Genomic DNA, 12851 nt, shown 5'->3' on the forward strand with positions numbered 1-12851 from the left:
GATGGGACACATCCCCTTGGGTGGCCATCTCCATGAACAGCGCATGAACCTAAAATAGCCAAACAAAATATTACTGCCCCTGTCCCAACTTGTTTTATGTCCTTAGAAATAATCAGGGTGAAGCTGAATAGAACCATTTACCTAACCAGGACAGGATTCTATTAAGATCATCCTAATTATTTATTTATTTATTATTTAAACTTGTATGCCGCCCTATCTCCGAAAGGACTCAGGGCGGCTCACAACAATAAAACAAGCAAAAACAATATTAAAAATACCCAATAGGGTTATAAAAACTATATTACAATAGAATAGGAATAGGAACAGGAACAGGAACAGGAACAGGAACAGGAACAGGAACAGGAACAGGAACAGGAACAGGAACAGGAACAGGAACAGGAACAAGAACAAGAACAAGAACAAGAACAAGAACAAGAATAGAATAGAATAGAATAGAATAGAATAGAATAGAATAGAATAGAATAGAATAGAATAACAGAATAGTTTATTGGCCAAATGTGATTGGACGCACAAGGAATTTGTCTTGGTGCATATGCTCTCAGTGTACATAAAATATTACAATGGAAACCTGTAAAAAAAATTCATTCACATTGATCTCACCTGCTGTTTTTGCTGCATTGTTTGCTCCACCTGGCTCAGGAGGAAGCCTTCAGCCAGACCCATTTCCTGAGAGCTGGTCTCTGCTCCACTCATCCAGACACAGTTCTCCATCTGGGACAGGGTGGCCAGGGGCAGGGCCACCAAATCCATCCTCTGAGTTTTCGTGTGGTCTCTTTGGCTCAGCCACCGATCATAAAGAAGGTGGAGTTGGCTGCATACATCTCTGAGTCCTTCAGCCTCCTGGTAACAGAACTCCCTGAAAGGGCAACGACGGACACCACAACGTGTGGTTTCTTCTTTCAGAATGTCCTGCTGAGTTCTTGCTGTTTGTCCAGATAAATCCAAACTCTCTTCTGAATCTGCAAAGCAACTTTCATTCATGGGCGTAGAATCCCCTTCAGCCATCTGGAAGAATGAGGCATTTCTCCCCTCCATGACTGGATTCCTTGGGAATTACGTCCAGCTGGCAGGCTAAGATGAAACAATGTAGAAAACTATAGTCCAAAGCACTGACAAAAAAACTTCGATTTATTTCAGATGTTTACAATTTACCTTCCTGAAAAATATACACAAGAGTGGCTTGCAGGGATTAAAAGCAAAAACAAGAGATCACAACCACTAATGCAAGGTAATCGCAATGGGTGAAAAAAAAATCTTGGACATTAACACGTGTACCACTTCCACTGTGGGTACACATTACAAAGGATATGCAAGTTTCTCTTGAAACTTAAGAAATCTTGAAGTTTGTGGCGTGTGGTTTTTTTTTTATATATATGCATCCAGGGTGCCACTTTGCAAAGACTCAAATATCAGGAATATTGACACGGGGTGCAGATCAGCCTGAACCCTTGGATTGGGGCAGAAGGGACTGCTTCCCTTTCTGAAACCCTGGAAAGAGGATGCCTTTCCAAGCCAGAAAACCCAGATCCTCTAAACTGCAGATGTTCCAGATGCTCTCAACAGAAACCCAACCCTAAACTTGCTGGAGTCTTCAAGAGAACGGTGCAGAATTCAATCTCTGACCAAGAAGCTCCTCTCCTCGCAGAAATTAAGAGTCCGGCGCGGCCCGCAGGAAAAACGGGGCAGGTGAGTGAGAAGCGCAGAAGGTGGAAAATTGGGGGATTTCCATCTTAGCACCACCAGATCCCCACCCCTCTTCCAGATCTGGAGACCGACAAGATCTCCCGGTCTCAGCCCGCCAGAACCTTCCGACTTCGCCGCTCCCCAGCAAGGAAGAGCTTCGCAAGCCGGGTAGCTGCGGGAAAGGAAGGGCCAGCGAAGGAAGGCAGGAGCCGTTTGCAGGATCGGTCCAGCGGTTGGAGAGAGCGCAGCTTCCTGTAAAGCGCTCCCTCGGGGTGGGAACGCTCATTTCCTGCCCTCCCTTGCAAGCATCGGGCGAGAGGCTTCCAGGAGCCAGCAAAAGCTCTTCGGCTAAACCCGGAGGTTGTTTTGCATAGGGGCGCCCTCTGGCGGGTCCTGCGTGCCAAGCCTGCAGGCGATGGATGGGTTGCTGGAGAGGGAGATGCTGCTCCATAGGGGACTCTGTCCAAGAAACCATCCCTCTGCTTGTCTTTGGAGATTCTCAGTTATCCACATCATAGTTGTCCCAAAGGGGCTTTTTTCAAGAGGCAACTGGACTTTCTGGTTTTTCTTTGAAGAAGTTTCACTCCTCATCCAAGAAGCTTCTTCAATTCTGGCTGGCTGGAATCAATTCAATTCAATACAAATCTTTATTGTCAGTGCACAATGTTTGTACAATGAGATTGGTTGAGCTCCCTCAGTGCACCCTGCTCCAGCACAATTCAACTCACAGGAGCTCTGGTGGCTCAGCAGACTAATTAACATCCGCTTACATCTGCTGCCTGCAATTACTGCAAGTTCAAATCTCACCAGGCTCAAGGTTGACTCAGCCTTCCATCCTTTCTAAGGTAGGTGAAATGAGGACCCAGATTATGGGGGCAATAAACTGACTTTGTATAAATATACAAAAGTATGAAGGCTATTGCTTAACGCATTGTAAGCCGTCCTGAGTCTCCGGAGAAGGGCGGTGTCAATCTACTAATCTACTCTAGCTCAAAGGAATTCCCCCCTCCCATCTCATCTCCTCGGAAACATTATCTCCAGGGAAAATAAGTAGGTGAAAAGTCAGCCGTCCCTTTCCAGATGCCTTCGCTTCTCGTTCTTATGTCAGCACTAGAGTAAATGCAGGTTGCTGACAGGCAGCATATAAAATCAAATTAAAAAAAACCAGTGAAGACAAAAAATCCCTAACCCAATAAATCATATTAACAGTCCTATTGCACTAGTGTGAACATGTTACACATTGCGCCGGCCCTGAAGTCCATCCTACTACGTAGTTATGATGTTATTTCTCATTCAGGAGTGACAGCCCATGGATAAAAACTGTTCTTCAGGCTGTTTGTGCAGCTACCTATACTTCTATATCTCCTTCCTGATGGTAGGAGGGTAAAGAAGTGATGACCAGGGTGAGAGTCGTCCTTCCATTCCCCACCATCCGGTCAGAGCTGAAGAAGCTTCTTGGATGAGAAGCAAAACATCTTCAAAGAAAAACCAGGAAGTCCAGTTGCCTCTTGAAAAAGCACCTTTGGTATCGATATCCCTCTGCTTCTTGACCAATTTTGGGTCTGGAGACTATACGGAAATCCGAGAAGGAGTACAGAAATGAGATGTTTGCAATCAAAAGAGCACCTTTGAGCAGCATGGAAAAATTTTCATCCTCAGTGAGGAAGGCGGAGTGGTTTGAAAAAGAGCCAAAAGTTTAACTGTTTCTTGTCCCAAAGGTGCTTTTTCAAGAGGCAACTGGACTTACTTGTTTCTCTTTGAAGACGTTTCGCTTCTCATCCAAGAAGCTTCTTCAGCTCTGTCCAGAAGCTTCTTGGATAAGAAGGGAAAACGTCTTCAAAGAAAAACAAGTAAGTCCAGTTGAAAAAACACCTTTGGGACAATCATGACCTGGATGTTTGAGAATCTCCATAGACATTTAGCTATGCAAGAGCTGAAGAAGCTTCTTTTCCCCGCCTGGGACCTCGATCCCAAAAAAGTCCGGAGAGCCGCGCAGATGCAGCCGCGCACACGGACATCAAAGGCTCCGGTCGTTTTTGTTCTCTCCAGGCTTTCAAAGGGTTAAAGAGAGCGAGTTCTTCTACCTAGAAAGACCATATTGAGGATTGCAGGGGACCCTTCCGGCCCTCCCTTTCGCTGTCCTGGAGGACTCCACCTCAGGAAAAAAAACGCCTTTGAGGCATCTTGCGAACCTTCGGAAAAGAACCGTTGGAAGGGGCGGGGCTACGATTTCCCGCCTGTCTGTGAGGAAGAACCGAGTGACAAAGGCGTCCTCTTCTGGTAAAATAACAGTAGTAATATTATAATAGTAATTAAAAAAATAATAGTAGTGCAGAGATTCTGCACTAAAGTCCTTTTCAAGGGTAGGACTTGAAGATACGGTACTAGCAAACAGTGTCCCTGAGGAATAGTGGTCAAAAGATGATTGCTGTGACATCTCTGAGGAGAAGCTGTGGCAGTCCTGAAGGAAAGAAAAATCCAGAATATTGAAAGGAATCGAATTTCACCAATGAGAATATTTCTCAAAGATATCCAGTTCTTTTTTTTTTAAAGTTACCTCAAGAATTGAAATACAGGTAGTCCTCGACTTACAACCACAGTGGAGGCCAACATTTGTTGCTAAGGGAGACATTTCTTGTGAGGTTTGCCTCGTTTTATGACCTTTCTTGCCACCATTGTTAAGTGAATCACTGCAGTTGATAAGTTACTAACCTGGTTGTTAAGTGAATTTGGCTCCCCCATTGACTTTGCTTGTTAAATGGTCGCAAAAGGGGATCATGTGAACTTGGGATACAGCGACGGTCATAAATGTGAACCAGTTGCCAAGCATCTGAATTTGGATCACCTGATCACAGGGATTCTTGATCACAGTCTTGATCGCATCATCACAGCTTCAGAGGTCACTGTGAAAAATGGTCCTAGGTCACTTTTTTTAGGGCTGTTGTAACTTTGAATGGTCACTAAGTGAACTGTTGTAAGTCGAGGACTACCTGTATTGCAAATGGAAGTATTGGAGGAAGCGGAGAGATCCTCACCCTGAGTTGGAATACGGTAAACTGTTAATATAAATGTATTTCGTTACATGAATGTATTCGATGCAGTGGTGACTTGAGGTCATGTCAGACCCTCTTTCCAATGTGCACATCTTCCAAAGATCTTTCAGTTATCTGCCAATTCTCTCTAGCATGTCATTTTCTGGTTTTAGAATTAGAATTCTTTATTGGCCAAGTGTGATTGGACACACAAGGAATTTGTCTTCAGTGCATAAGGTCTCAGTGTACATAAAAGCTATAAGTGATAAATCATGATCATAGTCATCATAAAAATTCATAAATCATAAGATACAATACTTAGTGATAGTCATAGTGTTGGAAGAAATATCCATCTGGATTCAGTTCCAAGTGGGGAGAAAGACACTGGAAACATGGAGGCTGCTTGGAAAGCTGGTTTAAAGGAGCAGAACCATTAAGCACATGGTCCTGGTGCAGCTGAATGCATGGAGTGGAGAGTGAGAGATATTTATACCCCCTTTTAGAGCAGTGATGGTTAACCTTTTTGGTGCTGAGTGCCCAAAGTGTGTGTGTGAAAGCATGCACATGTGCGCGAACTCCCTGTTCATGCGCACATGTCCCCCATGCATGTGCCCTGCCCATTTATGCGCGTGTGTCCCCCATGCATGCACCCATGCCCCGTTTTGGCTTCCAGGTTGGTGCAGGAGGCCTTCCAGGCCCAAAACTGCAGGGAGGTGGGGGGCGCAGCCACCAACCTCCAAAATGCAATGTGAGTGCCCCTTGTGCATGCATCCCCCTGCGTGCATGTGTGGGAGACACCAGATGGCTGGTGGGAGGCACATGTGCTGGAGCTGGGCTAGGGCAATGGCTGGCATGCCTGCAGAGAGCTCTGCGTGCCACCTGTGGCATACGTACCATAGGTTTGCCATCACGGCCAGAGTTTCCTGTTCCTGTGCAAGAAATGTATCCTATTGGTTGTCAGACTCCCAGGGGGCTAATTAACTTTGTATGCTGTCTGTGTCCCAGGCTTGGTTGAATCTTGCTGGGTGATGCAATGAAGAGGCTTGTGTTCTGAAAGGGTGTTGGGCAATTCCTATTATGGCTTAATGGCTTTGTCCTGGTTTGGATCTTGAGTGAGGGCTAATCCTATCACCCTAAGGCTGAAGGCCTTTTGTCTTGTAGATAGGATGGCCTATTAACAAAGGTGTTTTTCCTTTTCTCATCCAGGGAGGTATAATATTCTGCCTTTTTAATATTTCCTGGAATATTTCCAGGATAGAGGGGTGGGTGCTAACTTTCTACAATAGAATATTAAATAAGCAATCAACATAAATCATACTAGGAAACTAAAACAATATGAATCGTAAAGATTCAAGCAACAAAGTTATAGTCATAAATAGGGGAGACATAGGAAAGATGAGAATAATAGTAATACAGCCTTACTAAATAGTTTGACAGTGTTGTGGGAAATAGTTGTTTAGCAGAGTGATGTCATGGGGGGGGGGAACTGTCCTTGTGTCTAGTTGTTCTGGTGTGCAGTGCCCTATAGCATTTTTTGAGGGTAGAAGTTGAAACAATTTATGTCCAGGATGTGAGGGGTCTGTAGATATTTTCACAGCCCTCTTTTTGACTCATGCAGTATCCAGATTCTCAATGGAAGGCAGGTTGGTAGCAATTGTTTTTTCTGCAGTTCTAATTATCCGTTGAAGTCTGTGTCGGACTTGTTTGGTTGCAGAGCCAAGCCAAACTTCTTCATCCTTGCCAAAATAGCCCCCCCCCCATTCCAACTGTTATCCTGGCAAGATAGACCAGACGAGGAAGCCAATGCCATGGAGTTCACTACTATTATAGTAAAGCTATAGAAACTCGGGCTTCCTCTCCTCACTCCCGTAATCTGCAGCTGGGGCTTCCAGGAGAAAAGCACCCCAGCTGGTCCTTTTGGTCCTCCCAGGGATGCAAGCAGCGGCTTCAATCCTTTCGAAAAACGCCGGAGACAAACTTGGAACAGAGAAAAATGGCTTTCTTTGTCTGGAGCCTGCGGGGAAGAGGGCGGATCTGGCCAAGGCTCCCCCTCAGAAAAAATGGCCCTTTGGAGCATCTTGAGAACCTTCAGAAAAGAACCATTGGAAGGGGCGAGGCTAAGAGTTCCTGCATCTCTGAGCCGCTGGAGGCTCAGCGGGCTGAGATGGTCAGCCAGTTCCAGGCCATGATGCAGTCCTATTGGAACAAGGTTCCTTGCCATCAGTGGCACTTCCCTCCAGCCTTCGCCCAAAGCCCTGCACCAGGAGGCTGAAGCAGACCCCAAGTCGGAATTTTTGCCCCCCTCCAACCCACACACAAAGACCCCAAAGGGGGAGACTCTACAGCAACACAAACGTTCATTGCACGTATCTAGCCCAGGGGGTGTAGTTTGGGGACCCCTGATTTAGTGCAATATAAAAAAATGCAAATATTTTTTTTGCAGACCACCAAAATTTTCTCACGGACCACTAGTTGGTGACCGCTGAACTAGATGAAAGGTCCCTTTAACGTCCCTTCCAACTTTATGGAAATTCTGTATTATTTTGTAAGCTAATTATTCTGTAAATCCTCTTATAGTAAAATGATGTTACCGGTAGTGCTGAGGGATTCTGCCCCAAAGTCATTTTTCAGGAAAGGATACTCCAACTGGAAGATCCTAACTTTTCTTTTTTAGGAAGAGTGCCCATATATGTATTTTGGTATAAGGAGTAGTGTGGTGGCCTAGAGGTGGAGCTCTCGCCTCACAATCAGGAGGCTGTGAGTTTGATTCTTGGTAGAGGCAGATATTTCTCTGTCTGGGCACAGTGAGGATATATCTGTGGAACAAAACTCCACATTGGCGACAGGAAGGGCATCTGGCCATTAAACACTCTGCTAGCTCCATTCAGTTGCCCAGGCTCCACTCTGCAAGGGATTATGGGGTCGTTAAAAGATGATGATGTGTATTTTGGTATAAACATGCTGTGGTAGTACTGTAACTAAAGACTTAGTATAATAAGTAAAGAAATAAATAATGTTTAAAAATGTCAAGGCAAATAGTTTAGGTTGCCAGCAAAGCCATTAATATGGTTATAAGTAATACCCTGTTTCCCTGAAAATAAGACATCCCCTGATAATAAGCCCAATTGGGTTTTTCAGCACATTCATTAAAATAAGTGTCCCTCCGAAAATAAGCCCTCCCCGAAAATATTTAAACGCAGAGCTGGAAATCAGGTAAGACGGCATGAGGAGCCCCATCTAGCTCCATGCACCCCAAAATAATAAGACCTCCCCAAAAATTAGGCCAAGCGCTTATTTCTGGGTTCAAAAAGTGAAGCTCTTTCCACAATCTGTGCATTTATATGGCTTCTCCCCTGTGTGGATCCTTTTAGAGATCACTGCCTCTATTGAATCTCTTTCCGCAAACCATACATAGATATGGTTTCATTCCTGTATGGATACTTTCATGGGAACGAAGGGAATTACTCCGGTTGAAATACTTTCCACATTCCTTGCACTTATATGATTTCTCCCCTGTATGAATCCTTTGATGAGAAGTAAGGCTAGTACTGCAAATGAAGCTTTTTCCACACTCCATGCATTGGTATGGCTTCTCTCTGTGGATCCTTGCATGGGAAGTAAGACCACGTCTTATTGTAAAGTACTTTCCACACTCCATGCATTGATATGATTTCTCTCCTGTATGGATCCTTGCATGGGAAGGAAGGTAACTCCTACTTGCAAAGCACTTTCCACATTCCATGCATTGATATGGTTTCTCCCGTGTGTGGATCCTTTCATGGGAAGTAAGACCACACTTCATTGTAAAGCTTTTTCCGCACTCCATGCATTTAAACCCTTTCTCCTTTGTATTGATCCTTTTATGAGTAATGAGATTGCTACTTGTATTGAATTTCTCTTCACACTGCAAGCATTGGGATGATTTCATTCCTATGTGGATCTTTTCATAAGAAGCACTTTGGCTGAAGCTTTTTCCACATTCTATGCACTTAAATGGTTTCTCTTTTGTGTGATTCCTTTTATGGGGCAGTAAGAGAACCACTTGTGGCGAGGCTCTTTCCACAATCTGTGCATTTATATGGTTTCTTTCCTGTGTGAGATTTTTTATGCACAGTAGCATCATTGCTGGTATAGAACCTGTTTCTGCACTCTGTACATTTATGTGACTTCTCCACTACTTGGATTGTTTTGTGGGTGTTAAAAGTACTGTTCTCATCAAAGGTTTTCCCACACTCTGAACATTTATATGATTTTTCTACCTCAATGTTTTGATGTAAATTTAAATCATTATTTTTTCCATGTTCCAAGCATTCAAGCTGCTTCTCTTTAATGTGGATACTGCTATACCTGTAAGTGTTTGACTGATTGCTGAACATTTTTCCAACCTCTATACAGCTTCCTTTTTCTTTGTGAAATTGGGTATGGAAAGTGAGATTTTCTCCATATTGCGAATTAGAGGATTTTTTCTTCCTATTGTTTAATTGGTTTTCCTCAGGCATGTTTGGTTTCCCTTGATTTTGGAATATCCCTTTTCCAGTTTCAGTTCTTTTAAAAGAATTCACACTTGTTTTTTTATGATCCTCAGGGTCCTGCCTGTCAACTGTTCAGAATGAAAAGAAAAAACACAGAAAAAACCATGAGTTGTTTAAGTTCTAAGTCTTATTATTATTACCGGTATCTGTTTGCAACAATGTGAAATCACAGCTGCCTCTTTTTTAGCTGGTGTTGGCCTTCATATATACCACATTCTTCCCAAGAACCTAGAATGTCATGATGTGTATGCATAGTACATATTTGGATCCAAGCAATGCTGCATTATGCAGAATAAGAGAATAGAAGAGTAACAAGAGTTGGAAGGCACCTTAAAAGTCTTCTAGTCCAACCCCCTGCTGAAGCAGGAAACTCTATACTATTTCAGACAAGTGGTTGTCCAATCTCATCTTAAAATGCAATTCACTGATCAAAGTATTGTCAATGTGCATATTTTTTAAAAGTGCCATCCCTGACTTTTTGGAAAGGCACCCAGTTTACCTTTTATTATTATAATTATTTTGATTTACTGTATTTTTTGTACTATAAGACGCTCTGGACCATAAGATCAGTGGTGAAATCTACTTACCTTCCTTACCGGTTCGGAAGCGTGTCACATGCGTACGACATTACTTCCTGGCAAGTAATGACATGCAGGTGGGCAAAGCTTTGCTCTGCCATCACTACTGGATCACTGAACCACTGGCCAAGATTGCTACCGGACCAGGCGATCCGGTCCAATCCGGAAGACGCCCCACCAAACCTCTTCCCCACCGCTGCAATATTTGCTCTATGAGATGCACAGACATTTCCACCCATTTTGGAGGGGGGAGTGCGTCTTATAGTATGAAAAACACAGTATATTGCCATCCATCAAACATACGTGACTGTAGATGTAATGCACAATTATTTCAGTTCTCTCCAGGAAAAGTACAGATCTGAATGTCCTGTGAGAAAGCTACTTATCTCTCATTAAAATATATACTCTCCAATGATTTGAACCCAGAGCAAAAGGGATCCCTTACCTACGGACTCCACATTCTTAGCGTTTTCCAGCATGACCTCTCTGTATAGGGATTTTTGGTCAAAATCCAGCAGAGCCACTCCTCTTCAGAAAAAAACACAGTTACATCTTCAGAGGAGACAAGAACCTAAAGTAGAAAAGCATTCCTTGTTAATGTACAGTTCCAGAAAATATTTGCAAAATCTCTATCCTAATGACAAAAATCTGATTCTGTAGGACCTTCAATCCTACTTAGTGATGGCAACCTTAACATCCTTCTTAGTCAATTCCACAGACAACAGTAAAGTGCAACTTGCATTCTAACATTCCCTTGGTCCACCAAGTATTAAGATGTTCATATTCCACGTTTTAACCAATGCCTTATGTTATTCACTAGGACACACTGTCTTAATTGAACAACTGGATGGACAACTGTTGGGAGAATTCCTCCAGAAGTAATTTGAGATCCTATGAATGTATGATGACTTTATATCAGATTACTGGAAACCTGCTTATGCTTTGAAAAAAAATGGCTAGATCAGAGCTAATAAACTAGCTCTGGAAACGGGATTCAGACCACTTTGGAGGGAGTTGCATATTCTTTGAATAAACCTTGTGGCAGTTGGGAGGTGGAATCTTCCCCCTACCTGACTTGGAAGTAGAATTGTTGTTTCTGCTTCACCACAAAAAGGACACCTTTCCATTGGTACAGTTGCACAGAGAGCCTTCTCTGTGATGGCGCCTACCCTCTGGAACAATCTACCCCCAGAGATACGAGTGATCCCAGACCTCCGGACTTTTCGTTGGGCCCTTAAAACCTATTTCTTTCAGTTAACCGGGCTAGCCTGATTTTATATTGGTTTTTAAAATTGATACTGATTTTAATTGGAATGTTTTAAATTATGGGCCAAACTTTATTTAATTATTTTAAAACTATTTTAACTTTTGTGTACAAATGTTTTATTTTTGGCTGTTCACCGCCCTGAGTCCGAAAGAAGGGCGGTATAGAAATTTAAATAATAAATAAATAAATAAATAAATAAATAAATAAATAAATAAATAAATAACTGTTTCATTTTCTAAGAGGAATAAAGGCAGAGGAAACAATTTTAAACATGTTTTAAAAGAGCTGGAGAAAAACCATGTCCAAATAGCAATCTGCATACAGTATTAGTGTAAAAGAAATTTATGAATAAAAAGTGTTCAGATATTAGATGCTCCCAAGGACTCCAATACATCGAAAGGAACCTTCTTTTAGCTGATTGTATCTTCTGAGATGGGTCTTCCTGGGAGATCCCCTCTAAGACCGGATCTTGAAGGAGATGTGACACATTCTCTGGTGTTTTAGGAGGTTGGGTGGTCACCTCCATGAAAGGCTTATGAATCTGAAACAGCAATCAAGAGAAAAGAGAACATTACTACCCCTTGCCCCAACTCTATAGCCCCACTGGAAAAAGAAACTTACCTGTACTTGGAAACCATCAGACAAGCTAGGATAGAATGATCTATCTAATGAAAACATGATTTTATTAAAATTGTTCTAATTATATTAGAATGGAAATATGTAAGAATTCATTCACATTGATCTCACCTGTTGGCTTTCTCTGTAATGTCTGCTCCACGTCACTCTGGAACAAGTCTTCAGTCAGGGTCATTGCCTGGGAGCTGGTCTCTGCTCTACACTTACAGACCCAACCCTCCATCTCTGGGGGCAGAATGCCCAGGGACTGTTGCAGGGCCACCAAGTCCAGCCTCTGAGCTTTCATGCGGTCCTCTTCCCTCAGCCATTGACCATAAAAATGGTGGAGTCGGCTGCATACTTATTTATTTTATTTTATTTTATTTTATTTTGAATTTGTATACCGCCCTTCTCCCTGAGGACTCAGGGCGGTGAACAGCCAAGTAAAAACATCAAGTACAAATATTAAAATACAGTTAAAAATATACATATATAAATTTGGCCCTGTTAATTAAAAACAATAAACAAAACACTTAAAAACACTTAAAAAATTAGGCCAGCCCGGCTTGCTGGAAAAGGAAGGTTTTAAGGGCACGGTTCTCAACTTTCCCTCAACTTTCTTATAACATAGCTCTCTGAAAGGGCAACAGTGGACAAAGCAGTGGGTGGCTGCTTCTTCCAGAATGTTCTGCCTGGTTCTTGCTGCTTGTCCAAACAAATCCAAAGGCTCTTCTGAATCTACAAAACCACTTTCACTGATGGGAGCAGAATGGGAAGGAGAGCCCCCTTCAGTTCTCTTCAAGGATGAGTAATTTCTCCCCTCCCTGACTGGATTCTATGGGAAGTATCTTCAGTTTCCAGGCTAAGAATGAAAATGAGCAGAAGCCTATAATCCAAAACACTGACAAGAACTTTCATTATTCAATGTGTTTGCAAACTACATTCCTAAATTCACGTTGACTCTGGGTCTTAATAACTTAATAACAAAAACAGCAGATCACAATATTAATGAAAGATAGTTGCAAAGGGGTGGCAAAATTCTTAGTCATTAGACTATGCCACTTCCACCACAGGTACACATCAGAATCGGAACTCAATTTTTCACTCAGAAAGGGCGCGCCTT

At 42.7% G+C, this 12851-nt stretch overlaps 1 protein-coding gene across 1 annotated transcript; it reads right to left on the reverse strand.

Moving 5' to 3' along the window:
- Positions 1 to 8755: 8755 nt before the first annotated feature.
- LOC139309843 (oocyte zinc finger protein XlCOF19-like) lies at positions 8756 to 9235 on the reverse strand. Its single transcript, XM_070934045.1, has one exon. It carries the CDS (start codon positions 9233 to 9235, stop codon positions 8756 to 8758), a length of 480 nt encoding a protein of 159 aa, XP_070790146.1.
- Between the last annotated feature and the right edge of the window lie 3616 nt (positions 9236 to 12851).

The sequence above is a fragment of the Pituophis catenifer genome, unplaced genomic scaffold (assembly GCF_029215685.1).
Source record: "Pituophis catenifer annectens isolate HBS135680 unplaced genomic scaffold, rPitCat1.0.hap2 SCAF_2, whole genome shotgun sequence".
In the NCBI taxonomy this organism is placed as follows: Eukaryota; Metazoa; Chordata; class Lepidosauria; order Squamata; family Colubridae; genus Pituophis; species Pituophis catenifer.

Bases quoted from the DNA above. Each gene is read 5' to 3' on its own strand.
- LOC139309843 (XM_070934045.1), bottom strand. From the start codon at position 9,235: ATGCCTGAGGAAAACCAATTAAACAATAGGAAGAAAAAATCCTCTAAT.